At 36.4% G+C, this 15,677-nt stretch overlaps 2 protein-coding genes across 2 annotated transcripts; both read left to right on the top strand.

The window, feature by feature from the left end:
- Positions 1-200: 200 nt before the first annotated feature.
- On the top strand, positions 201-11,917 carry LOC119993804 (cycloartenol synthase-like). Its single transcript, XM_038841071.1, has 18 exons — positions 201-608; positions 728-913; positions 1,862-1,951; positions 2,484-2,678; positions 4,184-4,268; positions 4,732-4,898; positions 5,788-5,976; positions 6,384-6,497; positions 6,671-6,793; positions 6,894-7,016; positions 7,208-7,306; positions 7,564-7,620; positions 7,794-7,840; positions 8,174-8,317; positions 8,954-9,131; positions 10,441-10,521; positions 11,549-11,632; positions 11,722-11,917. Exons 1-18 carry the CDS (start codon positions 411-413, stop codon positions 11,851-11,853), a joined length of 2,292 nt encoding a protein of 763 aa, XP_038696999.1. The 5' UTR covers positions 201-410; the 3' UTR covers positions 11,854-11,917.
- Positions 11,918-12,605: 688 nt separating this feature from the next.
- On the top strand, positions 12,606-15,432 carry LOC119993707 (pollen receptor-like kinase 1). Its single transcript, XM_038840924.1, has 3 exons — positions 12,606-13,513; positions 13,726-14,385; positions 14,484-15,432. Exons 1-3 carry the CDS (start codon positions 12,715-12,717, stop codon positions 15,152-15,154), a joined length of 2,130 nt encoding a protein of 709 aa, XP_038696852.1. The 5' UTR covers positions 12,606-12,714; the 3' UTR covers positions 15,155-15,432.
- Positions 15,433-15,677: the final 245 nt, after the last annotated feature.

The following is a 15,677-nucleotide window of genomic DNA, read 5'->3' as shown; positions in this document are numbered from 1 at the left end:
ATAAGGTATTTTACAAAAAATTCCTTATATATTATATGTTTATAATGTAGATATATATATAAATAATTTAGTACATGAAATTCCATTGGAACCAGATTTGAACTCCGATTGAACTATGGAATCATGAACAGAAGATTTTTCTGATTGAATGACCCATATGATTTTCAAGACATTGACTATAATAGGTTGGCAGCTCCGCCTATGAATCCAGGAAGAATAGACTAAAGTTTAATAGTAAAAGATAATTAATAGACGGTTTTGTTGAACATTGTGCTGCATTTTTTTTTAATATAATTAGTTTGCAATTTTGCATATCCAAATTCCAAACAAGGCAGGATTTTGGGTCACCGTTTCCGTCTCGTCTTTGTCCCGTTGTCTGTTGATCTTCTCTCTTTCCCTTCAAGAAATAAATGTGGAAGCTGAAGTTCTCAAAAGGTGACGATTTGTGGGTTACAAGCTTGAACAATCATCTTGGTCGACAGTATTGGGAGTTTGATCAAAATCTTGGAACCCATGAAGAGCGAGCTCAAGTTGAAGCCCTGCGCCAACAGTTTTGGCAGAACCGTTTTCATGCCAAACAGAGCTCAGATCTCCTTATGAGGCTTCAGGTTAAACTGTAAACTGGAATTTCAATAAAAACTTAATTTTTTATGAGATGGGTATGTGAAAAAATACTGCATTGTTTATGAGAATATTTACTTTTTGTTGCTTGCTTTGTGTTCGACAGTTTGCCAAAGAGAGTGTTGGGGTGACAGAATCTCCCCAAGTAAAGGTGGAGGAAGAAGAAGAGGTGACTGAAGAAGCAGTTAAGAATGCTTTGAAAAGGGCATTAAGATTTTATTCAACTATCCAAGCTGAGGATGGGCATTGGCCTGGTGACTATGGGGGACCAGTTTTTCTTTTGCCTTACTTGGTACTATTATCCTTCTCTCCTTTCATTTCTTCCGCTTGTCATTATGTGAAAGTTGACTTAAGTAAAAAAAAAAATGTTTTGATGTGCCTCTACTTCTTATACACACTATAAGCTATAGTGGTTGACTCATTTTTGTCACTTCTAAATTCTAATTCAATCCAATTAATAAAAATTCTTATTCAATCAAAATTACTGTCCAAAGAATAAGAATGCTCAAATCAATGTTTTTTTAATGAGTCAGTCAAAATTACTGTGGTTGAAAGTTCGACAATGTTTACTATGTTCCATTTATTTTCCAAGTCGATAATTATTTCAAATTTTGTATGATAGTAGTTCCATATGCATATATATTTTTTCTAGCTCAATCTAAACATGTTATACTCGAAATTATTTTAGTCTTCCCTTTCTATTTCATGCATGCTATTTCAAAGTAATATTTAGTTTAATTACTGCTTAAACTGGACTAATAATATTTATAAACTTTACTAATAATATTAATAAAGTTTGTGTTATGCAATGATTCTAAATGCAGATTTCCTTTGCAACTTTCCATGCATGCAGAAATCATATTGTTTGATTTTTTTTTTAAATTTTATTTAAGCTTAGTTAGACTCTTATGCAATTGACTTCTAGCGTGTCTTGACTATTTTGCCATGCTTAGGTGTGGAATTGATGAGGATTGATTCGCACAAATAATTTTTGATACGTTGTTTTTCTTCCTCTGCATCCTTATGCATTCACGTAGGATTGAATTGATGAACTCACCCCACTATCTTCAAAAATCTAATAGACAGGGGAGCTGCCATCAAACTATAAAGCTGTTGGTAACTTAGCATCAGTTAGTTAATAATGCCAAAGGAGAAAAAAGAAGTTGATTGGAATGCAAACTTTTTATTTATTTATGAACATAAATGCCCACTTGTTTTTAACATAATTTTTTTCTCACAGGTGATCAGCTTATATGTAACAGGTTCTTTGAATATGGTTTTGTCAAATGAACATCAGCATGAGATGATTCGTTATTTATACAACCATCAGGTACTTTTATCTTTTTCTTAGCATCTGTACCATCATCAAGTAGCAGTATAGTCTTCTGAAAAAATGACGTTATTAATTTCCCTATCCTGTAAAATGAAGTATTTTTATAATCAGCATGTACTTATTTCTTTATTTACATTTGCTTAAGGGGCAAGTTGTTGTATACACAATTACACATATCGTTGTTTGGTTATATGCCCTTTTGAACTTTTTTGACTGCTTTTTCATCACGAGAAAAGGTGGACTTAATTGCCCCGAATAGAAATGATAGACATGTAATCTTTTATATCCACTTCGTTTTTTCCTAGCTGGTATGTAGAAAAAAAAAGGAAGTGTATGATATAATTTTTATAGCTAAATGAATTCTTTTTTATTTCAAATTTGGATAGTTTAGGGTTCATAAATCAAATAAACCTAATGAATGATATTGTTGATTAGAAAGTAGTATTATGATGACTTGATGACCCTATTGCAAACATCAAAAACTTACTGTGTGGTTGTAGATAATGGTTCTAACTACCATTATATGCAGAATCTGGATGGTGGTTGGGGGCTTGATATAGAAGGGCACAACACTATGTTTTGCACTGCTCTATCTTATGTAACTTTAAGATTGCTTGGGCAAGCTACAGATGGCGGAGATGGTGCCATGGAGAGAGCAAGAAAATGGATTGTTGACCGTGGTGGTGTCACCTTAATCCCCTCAACTGGAAAGTTCTGGCTTTCGGTAATAACCTTGTTTAAAAGCCTTTTTTCACTTATTTTATTCCCTCTCCTCTCCTCTCAACTTGTGGAATTAATCTTATTTTCCTATCCTCCTTTTCCCCGAAAAGTTTTGACTCAAAGTTTGATGGTGAAAGCCTTTTCCCCAATTTAATTACCTCCATTTAATGCTCATCATTTAGTTTTATAACTCCACGATATCCATCTTTACTTTCGTGTTTAAGTTTATAGCTACATAATACTCGTGTTTTAAGGACGATTGGGCACTTTATGTACGACTTGGATTAGTTTAATAGGCGATAATGAATAGCTCATTTGGTTAATTTACTCGAGTCTCATTTAAACATTAATTGATCTCATATTCTGCGTATACTCTGAATAGAATTTGAAAGCCTACTGAACTAAACCTCCAAGTTGAAAGATATTTCACTGTCATGTGCTATAGTTCTATTAGGTCAAGTTGACACAAAACATGAAAACATTCATGTTGGTCCATTTGAGTCATATGCCAAACACTTTGATGAATTAGAACTATCTTTTAACACTTTGATGGAAAAGCATGGTGGTCAAGGGTTTATATGTTTAACCAAAGCTTCGTGTAGCAACTGTTCCAGCAGCCAACAGTATGTAACAAATGCATGTCTTAATTATATATTATACACATCATGTATAAAATCTCACCTGTCATTAGAATAAAACTTGGAGAAGTTCATGGACAGCTACCCATCTATTAACGGTTCCATCAAATACCAAATGGCAGTACTGAAAACACAATTTTGGTGCTACACTATCACTTTTAAAGTCTTTCAAAGTGCTATTGTACAGATGGAAAACACATCATTTTGGAAGTAAAAAATCAATATTCAATATTCTTGGGGTAGAGTATTTTTGCATTGAATAGAAAGTAATGAATCAAGATTCAAACTTCGTTCATCTCCCTTAAGGAAAATAATTGAATGGGAAGATCTGGATGGTTGATTATGCGATGCTTTAGGTTGCTTGCTTTACTTATAGAGAGCATATGCTATGCTGCATTCAGAAATCTCTTTTTTTGTTGAATGTGTGCAGCTTATTACAAGAACATTCCTTTAGCCTTAAGTTTGACCAGACAATCATTTTTATGCTATATAAGCTTGTTTCTCTAGTAATACTGAATTGTATGAAAATAGAAAAAGGAAAAAAGTATATTCATAATTCGCTGTGAAAATACCTCTGTGAGAATGATGAGACGAATTAAATGTTCAAAATATTAACATTGGTGTAATGGCATACTCCACATATAAGAACAAGACCTTTTTTCAAAGGCTGGAAACCTCTTTAATAGTACATTAACTGGCATGAGTGCTCTAAATACTAAATATGCTGACTAAAAATCACCTTGTAGAGATACGATCTCTGTATAGGATTTTTCTTTTTAAAGAAGTCACCAGTAACAAATTTCCTATTATTGTTATTGTCAATTGTTGATGCAATGAGCTTAATTACTGTTGTAATTTTATTTTTTCCTAGATACTTGGAGTATATGATTGGAGTGGCAACAATCCACTGGCACCAGAGATATGGTTGCTTCCTTACTTTCTCCCTATACACCCAGGTGCAATAATCTATATGCACATTATGTTGTTTTGGTCAAAGGACTTCCACTCAAATTGTCCCATAACATGGTTCTCCAATAAGTCATGAAACCCGTACTTGAGGTGCTGGGTTTCACACGCCTGGATGACCTTGGTTTAGGTTGTCACTCTGTGTATCGTACTACCACTAATCTTCTGATAGCTATGATCCTGAATTTTTCTTGATACAGAAGCACCATTTTCATGTATAACATTCAGTAAAGTTGACTTATCAAAGTCCCAAAAAAAGGATCATGCCACATCTTGGATTTGACACAATCAGAAGCCTTGATGAATATCCAACATTAAAAATGGCTTTTTCTTGTTCATGTGACATTTTGAGAAAATTTTCAGTATCCTAATCAACTAGTTTAACTATTGTGCAATTCCCTGTAAGCAGCTGCAAAATATGGAAATATGTTAGTGGATTTCTCTTTGATGCAGGACGCATGTGGTGTCATTATCGAATGGCACATCTGCCCATGTCATACTTATATGGGAAGAGATTTGTTGGACGCCTTGATGCTGTTGTAATGTCACTAAGAGAAGAACTTTATACAGTGCCTTACAAGCATATTGACTGGGATGAAGCTAGAAAATCATGTGCATCGGTATACAATGAACAATGCACTTTCTTAATGTTACATCCATATGTTAATTGGAAAACAATTTTCCAAATTTTATAGAAAATTAAGCGTAATTTATTCTGATGGAATCAAAGATGTGGTTATGCGTAATTTGGACCGACTCCAAGAAGAAATTAAAAATAGTTTTTCAAAAATAAACTTTACGGGAGTTAATCTTCCAAGAACATATCAAATAATTTGCTCATTTACTTTCCATCTGTTTTTAGTTTTTTCAGTGGACTTACCTTAGTCCCTTTCATTTTTCATGTATTTCCTCCTTAATGATAGGACTCTGTGTTCTCAGTCTTCTGTCTACAACTAATTTTGAAGTTGGAATATGATGGATAAGTGAGTAACTATCATCATCATTGAAGCCTAAATCCTAAACATTTTGGAGGTTGGCTTCATGAATCTATAATGAGAATTATTTGGAGTCCACGTTGTGGGTTCACCTTTTTCTGTTCAATCCATCTTTTTGGGGATATCGTGGTCTATTTTTCTTATCATCCAGGCACAATTGTCACGTCTACAGGAAAGCCCTAATTAACACTCTTTGATTCTCACTTCACCCAGGTCTGTTTCGGCAAGTTGTTCATAGGAACTGCTTTTGCTAATCCTTGCTCATTTATATTGCATTGGAAGTCCTTTGCAGTGTCATTAATGGAGGACGCCTTAATTCATGTATTGGATTTGCAGAAGTTTATGCTTGCCATTGACCAACCATAACTTGTCTTCATTATTAGATGTGCGATAGACTGTTCTATTAAGGCAACGCTTGTTGGGTTAGCATAACAATTAATGAAAATATGCTAAATAAATGAATTCATAATAATGAGAATCATTGTGGATTATTATGTGATTTGTGGTTTTTTAGGATGACCAATACTATCCAAAACCTAGGATACAAGACTTCCTCTGGGGTTTTTTGGACAAGGTAATAGAACCATTTCTCAGGCAATGGCCATTCTCAAGGTTGAGGCACAAAGCATTGAGAACTGTAATGCAGCACATTCACCAAGAGGATGAAAGCACTCAGTATATCTGCATTGGACCTGTAAATAAGGTATGGAGCATTGCTCTCACTACAACTTCTCCAGAAGTCTATTTTCCATGATGTTAGAAGGAAAAAAATGCAGTATATGAAGTGAATGATAGGTGGTAATTATCTGGATTGAGATTAACATGTGTGGGTGAGATTCCGTCACTCTTAAATGTTTGAATAATAAACTAGTATTACCTACGTAAGTTTTAATAATGAGACTGGCTACAAAATGAGGCTATATGTAATCTTTGTGCTTGTGTACATGCTTTATAAGTGGCTTTAGCAAATCGGTTACTCTCAACTAGTATTTCTGGGTGAAAGGTTATCATTTCAAAGAATTGCAGAGTCTGTTGCATGCTAGTCCATAACCTTTACCTGATCAGATTCCACTGTTATGATCCTTGACGTCATTCCATTCTTCTTTATAGGTTATGAACATGGTTTGTCGTTGGCTAGAAAGTCCAAATTCAGAGGCATTCAAATTACACCTCTCAAGAATCAAGGACTATCTCTGGCTGGCTGAAGATGGCATGAAGATGAAGGTTTTTTCTTCAAGGCTTCTATACCTTGATTAACTTATTATTCTGACTGTGCTGCAGTTACGAATATGTTTAGCTCTAGTCTTTCTCGAGCCAAAACGGACATTTTAAACATATTGACTCTGTCTTACGAGACAGTATGAGTGCATGAACTAATGCCGACATTCTATTTACAGGGTTATAATGGGTCTCAGCTATGGGACGTTGCTTTCTCTGTTCAAGCCATCATTGCAGCTAAACTGGAAGATGAATATGGCTCAATGCTTAAAAAGGCACATCAGTTCCTTATTAACACACAGGTTCATGAGTTAATTGGTAGTTAGTTCTTATATCCTTAATGATTAAATTAATATCATTTACCGTACCCATCATGTGCTACAATTTGTGATGTATATCCAGGTAAGGAAAAACACAAGAATTAATCTGAATTACTGTTATCGTCACAAATCTGTTGGTGGGTGGCCTTTCTCAACCTTGGATAATAGCTGGAGTGCGATGGATTCTAGTGCTGAAGCTTTGAAAGTAATTACATTCACTAAAGATGGATTTTTGAGACATGTGGATTTTGTTTAGTTTAGTTGTAAGTTTTAGGATATATGAGCTGCAGTTCTTGAAATTCTAACCCCCAAAACTTTGGGCATCTTATCAATTCTATCATTTGTATCCAACTTTAATTCCTTGTTATGAATGATTCTTTCTGATCTATTTTACAGGCAGTAAGCTTATTATCACAGATGCCTCTGGATGTTGTTGGAGAAGGGATTGCTACTGATCAGTTATATGATGCTGTTGATCTAGTTTTGTCTTTACAGGTTCCATTTTTAAAATGCCAAATAATTTCCTTCATTTTGAACAATCAAAATTTTGATAACCTTAGACAGTAACTCACCACGTGGACCCTTAGCAGAAAGTGGTTGCATTATTTGAAATATGACGCAAGTTAAATTTTTTGACAAATAGACAAATAGTTGATTAAATAAAATTGAAAAAAATTATGTCATCATGCTTTGATTGATAGTACTAAGTTATGAGGATCTATCATTAAAACAAATTTATTTAAATTTTCCAGAACAGCAATGGAGGGTTTGCATCATATGAGCTCACAAGATCTTATGCATGGCTGGAGGTAAAGCATTATCCTTTTTTCTCTTTTAGTGACCACCATTTCATTAATAAGACCTGGTTGGTTATTTTATCTCACATGTTTGTCAGTAACATATTTTCATGTGCTCATTTTTCTTATCTTGGAAATGTTTTTGAATGACAAACTTATTGAAGCTCTTACTCAACTTGGAACAGATGATTGACCCTGCTGAGCTTTTTGGAGATAGTATCATTGATTATCAGTAAGTCCAAGAAAGATTTCCCGATGTAATTGCAATCTCTGCATGCATTTGACTGCAATATCTTGTTCGTGTCTAGAATTTTTTCTTTGAAAAGCTATAGAAATATCTTGTCTGTCCTAAAATGCTATATGGAAATATAGTAATAAGCAAATGAAGTTCTTAACACTATCACATACCATTTTAGTATTTCCCTTTATTAAGGAAAGACTGAGTGCATGGTTACGTCTCTCACTCTCTCAAGGAATTACGTAGACATTGCCTAGACACCAATACTAATGACAAAGGTAATACCTCATTTTTCTCTGTGCTTTTTGCTAATGATTTGTAATCTAGATATGTGGAATGCACCTCCTCCTCAATCCAAAGCTTGAAGTCATTCATGGAAATCCATCCTGGCCACCGGGTGAAAGAAATTGAAGCATGCATTAGAAAAGCAGCACAATTCATTGAGACAGAACAGCTTCCTGATGGTTCCTGGTTTGCATTTACCTTCCTGAAAGTGTGGTTTATACTTTATTGACAGAACATTTTCTCATTGTGTGTTTAAGTCATGATAAACTATCAGTATTATATGGATTTTCTGACACTTCGTATGTGAAGGATTTGCTATAAATATAAAAGCATAGGTTAAAGTAATAGTTTCCCTTGTAGGGGCCCAAGCTTTTTAAGTATCTAGTTATTCATGTCCCTATTGGTGTTGTTCCCCTGTGGACGGGAGCTCTTCTGATCACCCACATGAAGAGTAATCCTTGCTGGTCGCTTCCTCCTGCCCCTTACTTTGAGAGAATAGAGAGAGTTAAAAACATTAACAAGACATCAGAAGGTCAGAAGATTTTCAACCTTTTAGATCTATTAGAAAAATAGTTCAGAAATTCAAAGGGTCCTGTCGAAGTCTCTTTTAAGTCATCAGAGCTAGTAGCCAAACCATAGATTTGTATATCTTATATCCAGATTAGTCGGTAATAGAGGTGTTATGCGCACAATGCTAACTAATATAATTTTATTATAATATATTCCATATCTTATGATAGGACTTTTGGAAAGATCTTTCTAATCTCATAATAAGACAGCAGATATTCATATAGCCGCTAAAATGGCACGAACTTTTGGCAGGTATGGAAGGTGGGGAGTTTGTTTCACCTACGGAACATGGTTCGCAGTGAAGGGATTAGTGGCGGCTGGAAGGACTTACCAGAATTGTATTAGTATCAGAAAAGCTTGTGATTTTCTGCTTTCCAAACAACTGAAATCCGGCGGTTGGGGAGAGAGCTACTTATCATGCCAAGACAAAGTAAGGGCCGCTTCAATATATTATATATATATATATAGGTACACATTTCTAGTATTAGTTTGTGTGTATGTGCATGTAATATAAACTAACTTGGTTTCAAGGAGTGTTCCATATTTAAAGCTTTAGTTCTTAGAAATTCAACTTATGATTTTCCTTATAAGATGTTCACCACTTTGTAGGAAATTCTTGTTGTGTGTATTTTAAGTACTGTGTTTTTTTTTTTTTTTTCCCCTAAATTTCTTGGTGTATTACATACATTTAGATGATGGATATCATGTTGCTTTATCTTTGATTTAACAAGACAAGGCAGGAATTGGCTATCAAATGGTGTCATGAAGTTTCTACATCTGTTTGGATAGCATGACCAGTCCATATTCAATAGGAATTACAGTCTATTATCCTATTTTTGTTGCTGTTGAATAACATAAGTCGACGTCAATTATGCTTCTTTCTTAGAGTTTAAGAGGTGGTCTTCAAAGGAAACAATATACTTAAAAGTATGGTTTGTTTTGGTTGATGATTGGGCAAAGGGTGGTAATGATTTGAGGTGAAAAAATTGAAGATTCTGGGACTATCCTACGTATCTGCAGAGTAGTAACTTGTGAGGATTTGAAGTTTTTGGTCATGTGCTGATCTGGAGATTGACAGAAAGCATTGTTCCATTTTTATGAATACAATCATTCTGGATATATGGATAATCATTGACGGATCAAACTTAAATATAAACCCATAATTATATGCTATGCACAGCTTGGTACTATTGCTGAGGCCCATGATTGAGAGTATCACTTAGCATGGATCAAAAGGCTTGGTTTACCAAGCGGCTCAGTAATTTCAAGGAATGGTTTATGCCAAGAGAAAGGACTGAAGGAGCTTTCTTTATGAGTAGGAGTAATGGCTCATGAAAAGAACAAAGCAAAGCTGGTGGTGGTTCACATGCGAAAATTTTCGTTTGATTTGTTGAAGAGAATTCACTGCTTATGTGTACTCAGAATTTATTAATACCACCTAGCCAGGTGAACAATGAATATATGGCCCAATCTATTTTCACCTGTCATACTGTGCCTATCCATTTGCGACCTGTAATGCTTTGTTAAGTTCAACTCTGTCTGCATTTCTTTTTTTTTTGGCAAGTGATGTTTTTTCTTAGCGTGAGACCATACTTGAATATTTTCCTGGTTCAAATCCTAAGGAATATTTGTTTGCAACATTTTGACTCATATCTATTTGATTGAACTACTTATAAGTGAACTGAGTTCTTTATCCCTTAAATATTTCCATAATTCCATTGCTTTCTGGCCCAATTCAGATATACATAAACTTGGAGGGGGACAAATCACACATTGTAAACACTGCATGGGCGATGCTGGCCCTTATTGAAGCTGGACAGGTAGATTGTGTCTTCAATTATAATTGTTTACATTTTTGTGCTTTTTTTTTTTTCTCAAAATCATGGGGTTTGGTGTTCAGGATTTGAGAATTGATGGTAGACACTTACAATTTTTGTAGAACACCAAGGAACATCAATTTATTCCATCACGGCTTTGCTAATATATTTTCTATCTCTTTTGTAAGCCACTCTGATCGTTGTTTCTCTTAGCTTGTCGTCTTTCTCATATTTTTCAACCATGGTCTATTCCTTTCCTATTCGGCTATTCCTACCCACTATAGTACTCCCTTTTTTTCCTTCTTTAATAAGGGATGGGACAGGGTAATTTTTCTTGGGGTGAGGGGTGGTTAATTTTTTTAAACTTGGGCATCTTAGGCTTTCTCTCGTCTATTTTTGGCACTTGCACCCTCGCGTCCCAGACTCACTTCGAGATTACAAACTGAAGCTAAAGTGAGGTTTTTAACTTTTATGCTTATTGGTCAGAAGCTCAGAGATTTTATTTTTGTTGAGGAGGGGTATTTTGCTACTTTAAGATTTCCTGATATCGCATTAGTGACTAAAAAGAGGAAGAACTATTGTTTTCTTGGGTGTTCTTCATGATTGGTTTTTTCTTCTTTAATAAGGGATGGGGCAGGGAATTTTGGGGGGGGGGGGGGGGGTTAATTCTTTTAAACTAGGGCATCTTAGGCTTTCTCTTGTCTATTCCCTTGGCACTTGCAGTCCTCCCCGTCCCACACTCACTTTGAGATTACCAACTGAAGCTAAAGTGAGGTTTTTAACTTGTATGCTTATTGGTTGGAAGCTCAGAGATTTTATTTTTGTTGAGGGGTATTTTGGTTCCTGATATCACATTAGTGACTAAAAAGAGGAAGAATCTCCGGTGTTCTTCATGATTGTTTTTCTAAGAAGAAACATCCTTCTTAAGATTTAGAGTACTGTATTTTTTTGTCCAAATGGAATAAAACTACAAAGAGTAGCAAATTTTGAATTGTGCATTTTACTAATTTGTCATGTTTGTTGAGAATAGGTGCAAAGAGAGCCGATCCCATTGCATAGGGCAGCGAAATTGTTGATTAATTCTCAAATGCAAAATGGGGATTTCCCACAACAGGTACACACTGGTTGTACTTGATCAAGTTTGATACTTGATTTGCCTTAATTTAATTTGTTGATTAATTTTTTAGTTTTTCTCGGCTGCAGGAGATTATCGGGGTCATGATGAAGAGCTGTATGATTAATTACTCTGCCTTCCGGAATATTTTCCCAATATGGGCACTCGGAGAATATTACAATTGCTTTTTGAGGCCTATGCAAGATGGATTAAAAGTATAACAGATTTATGTTAAGGTCCCGTAAATGCAATTTGGATATATAAAATCCTCTATGTTAATCTTTACATTTGTTCTTCCACCTGAGATGGCGTTGTCCAAATCAATTCAATTGTACTAACCTATTTGAGTTGTATTCCCTTTTCAAGAGCATTGGCACTGTCCTCAAAGTTGATAAGACGGTTGGTTTTTGGTGGCATATTAATGTTGATTGTATGCATTTCAAGACTATACAATTTATATTTTTAGAGATTCTGTTTTTTGTCATGCTAATTTTTTTTGAAGCTAACAGAAGCGTTTCTTTACACAATGTGAATCTGAGACAGCAGCAGGTGAACCGGTGCTTAAACCACTAGACCCACATCTGCTTCACAATTGGAATTTGTCATGATGCTGCAAGCCCTTGTATTATACAAGTTGTCCTGCAGCCGGAGACCCAAGATCTAAGAGATGCTGATGAGAACAGGGTCTTTGTACTTCTGTGAGTCATTTGACAGGGTCTTTGTCTTCTCTGATCAGATTTGGTGCAGGGTTAAGATGTAGATCAACGTTGTCAAGGTATGAGAGATCCCATTGGAATGTATTTGTCACTTGAAATTGTATTTGATGGTATTTGCATGGGCCTGATATGCATGGGTATGATATGGGATGCTAGTTCATCTCCAGGTCAGAAGACCAGCCTGTAAATGCAATGATGAACTCAATTTTGAGTGAAAAAAGTAAGAGCTAAAAAATAGGGGGAGTTGTAAGGAAGGCCTGAGATCTCTTAAGCAAAGGACTTTGTCAAACTCCTCACCTTCTCAATTTGTGTTTTGTGAACCACTATTCCGTATTTCCTCTCTTAGTCATTTCCTTCTTTGCTTCTATGCCATCAAAGTTTCACCACCCTTCCAGGAAGATTTCTCCTCCTCCTCATCCCAAACACCAACAGCAACTCATTGTAGCCTCCCATCTAGAGGGCGCGCACGCCGCCCCAACAGCGCGCCTAAACACCACAACCACCATGGTTATCATCAACCCAACAACCTTGTTTCTTCTTCTCTTCCTTGTCTTGTCAATCCATTTTGATCCTTCTTTTGGCTTATCAGACACAGAGATCCTCCTCAAATTCAAGTCCTTTTTGTCTGCTAAAAATAATGCCTTATCAACTTGGACAAATCAGAACCCACCATGTGATGGAAACAAGGCTAAATGGGTTGGTATTTTATGTTACAAAGGTAGCATTTGGGGCATCAAGCTTGAGAGATTGGCATTGGGTGGAACTATAGATTGGGAGACTCTCAAGCAATTACCAAACTTGAGAACATTGAGTTTTATGCATAACAATTTTGAAGGTCGCTTGCCGGAGCTCAATAAACTTGATGCACTAAAAGCAGTTTATTTGTCTGACAACAAATTTTCAGGGGAGATTCCTGGGAATGCATTTGAGGGCATGCCTTGGTTGAAGAAACTTCATTTGGCGAAAAACGCGTTTACGGGTCCTGTTCCTGCATCTTTGGCTACCTTGCCTAAGCTATTGGATTTGAAGCTTCAAGGGAACCAATTTAATGGCAAGTTACCAGAATTTCAGCAGAAGGAATGGCGATCATTCAATGTGTCAAACAATCAACTTGAAGGGCCAATCCCTGCCGCTCTTCGCAAGATGGGTACAAATTCTTTTTCTGGTGAGTTTACACCTTCTTTTTTTTCAAACATTTTGTTTTCTGTGATCTAATGATCTTGATTGAAACATCAATCTATTGACAGAATAATCATATGCTTGCGAAATGTTGAAATCATATCTATGGAGTCCTACCATGTCATGTGAGCTTGTGATTTTTGATTAGTTTCATACAGTTGTATATCTCTTTGTATCTTACTCTCCGTGTCTGAGCAGGCAATCAAGGTCTATGTGGAGAGCCATTGAGTGCATGTAGTTCAGCCTCATCGAGCCCGAGCTCAAGTTCAAGCTCATCCCCTACTGACTCTGGCTCAAAGTCCGGCCACAAGAAGCCTTCTGGCATTATAACAATTGTGATCGTGATTGTAGTTGTTGGGGTTGCATTAGCTGCCATCATTGCAGCCATATTTATCCTTCGTCGAAGAAAACGAGCATCCCAGTCAATAGCGACACTGCCAACATCAAACCTTCAAAAGAAATCAGGTATTACAGACTCAGACCAAGCCTCACAAGGCTCTCCAGAGCGCTTGTTGGGAGGCAGCAAGAAGGGCGATGGAGCGAAATTGTCCTTTGTGAGGGATGATAGAGAGAGGTTTGATTTGCAAGACTTGTTAAAGGCCTCAGCTGAGATACTTGGTAGTGGTTGCTTTGGTTCCTCTTACAAAGCAGCTCTCTCGACTGGACCAGTCATGGTGGTTAAGAGGTTTAAGCAAATGAACAATGTTGAAAGAGAAGAGTTTCAAGAGCACATGAGGAGGCTAGGCCGGTTACGACACCCTAACTTGCTTCCTCTTGTTGCTTATTATTATAGAAAGGAAGAGAAGCTCTTGGTTTCTGACCATGTTGAGCATGGCAGCTTGGCTGTTAGTCTTCATGGTATGCTTTATTACTCTTTTGATACACATTCATCACTCTTATCTGTCATTAATCGTTCCGATTTTGTATTCTAACCATCTGACCTTCGACGACTTCAGGCTACCAAACGCTAGGCCGGCCAAGCCTCGATTGGCCATCGAGACTAAATATTGTCAAAGGAGTAGCCAGGGGACTTACCTACCTCTACAAAGAGCTTCCTAGTGTGATTGCAGCGCACGGTCACCTTAAATCCTCCAACGTTCTGCTAAACAACTCCTTTGAGCCTCAGCTCACCGATTACGGGCTAATCCCTATGATCAACCAAGAGACTGCTCGAGAGCTATTGGCAGCATACAAATCCCCTGAGTACTCTCAATATGGGCGCGTTACAAAAAAGACCGATGTATGGAGTCTCGGGATGTTGATACTAGAAATCTTAACAGGAAAATTCCCTTCAAACTTCTTACAACAAGGCAAAGGAAGTGATCAAGAGGATTTGGCAACTTGGGTGACCTCAGTTGTTGGAGATCAAGAGCCTACAAGTGAAGTGTTTGATAGAGACCTAGTAGCTTCAAAGGCAGGCGAAGGCGAAATGATTAAACTATTGAAGATAGCATTGGCGTGCTGTGAAGGGGATGTGGAGAGGAGGCTAGACTTGAAGGAGGCTATGGAGAGGATTGAAGAGATAAAAGAGAGAGACGGTGACGAGGATTTCTTCTCCTCATGTGCTAGTGACCATGGGGAGATAAAGTCTTCAAGAACACTGTCTGATGATTTCAGTTACTCTTGATTGATGATTCCATACAGATTCATTAAGCATTAGATCAAATCAGCTTAATTCTTCCACCGGTGCCGCGGGACTTGAAGGGTGATTTTTGGAGGATGTTACATCACATGTTTAGGGTGAAAGTTAGCAGTTGAGAGGAGGGGTGCCAATGCTGCACATTTTGGTTTCTTGTTCTATCTCAGAATTAAAACACTGTATATTACTTCTCTTGTATGATTGTCTCTCCCTCCATCTCTCACTATCTTTCACTCTGGCCTTCATGGTATGAGTTATAATATATGTTAGTGTTGTGCAAATTCGCAAGCGTACGAATCAAACAATAGTAATAGTGATTGATAAGAAAGATATTGTTGCCACGAATATTGAATAATTTGCTAACTAGCTATTGTGATTTATCCTAAATCCTATTTGAATAATCGAACAATTGAGCATTGATTAAATTAAACTAATATGAAAATAAAGAAAACAAGAGCTCGAAAACAATAGAAGAAATTCAATGAATTAAAAGATACTATGGCGTTTAATT

Source organism: Tripterygium wilfordii, chromosome 23, assembly GCF_013401445.1.
Source record: "Tripterygium wilfordii isolate XIE 37 chromosome 23, ASM1340144v1, whole genome shotgun sequence".
In the NCBI taxonomy this organism is placed as follows: Eukaryota; Viridiplantae; Streptophyta; class Magnoliopsida; order Celastrales; family Celastraceae; genus Tripterygium; species Tripterygium wilfordii.
The sequence above is the reverse complement of the archived record's forward strand: the minus strand, read 5'-3'. Positions and strand labels throughout refer to the sequence as shown.

Excerpts from the sequence above, each read along its gene's own strand:
- LOC119993804 (XM_038841071.1), top strand. The coding sequence starts at position 411 with ATGTGGAAGCTGAAGTTCTCAAAAGGTGACGATTTGTGGGTTACAAGC. Across the intron at positions 914-1,861 it reads TTTTTCTTTTGCCTTACTTG|GTGATCAGCTTATATGTAAC; the intron begins GTACTATTATCC and ends TTTTTCTCACAG. Across the intron at positions 7,621-7,793 it reads GATCTTATGCATGGCTGGAG|ATGATTGACCCTGCTGAGCT; the intron begins GTAAAGCATTAT and ends AACTTGGAACAG.
- LOC119993707 (XM_038840924.1), top strand. The coding sequence starts at position 12,715 with ATGCCATCAAAGTTTCACCACCCTTCCAGGAAGATTTCTCCTCCTCCT. Across the intron at positions 13,514-13,725 it reads GGGTACAAATTCTTTTTCTG|GCAATCAAGGTCTATGTGGA; the intron begins GTGAGTTTACAC and ends GTGTCTGAGCAG. Across the intron at positions 14,386-14,483 it reads CTTGGCTGTTAGTCTTCATG|GCTACCAAACGCTAGGCCGG; the intron begins GTATGCTTTATT and ends CGACGACTTCAG.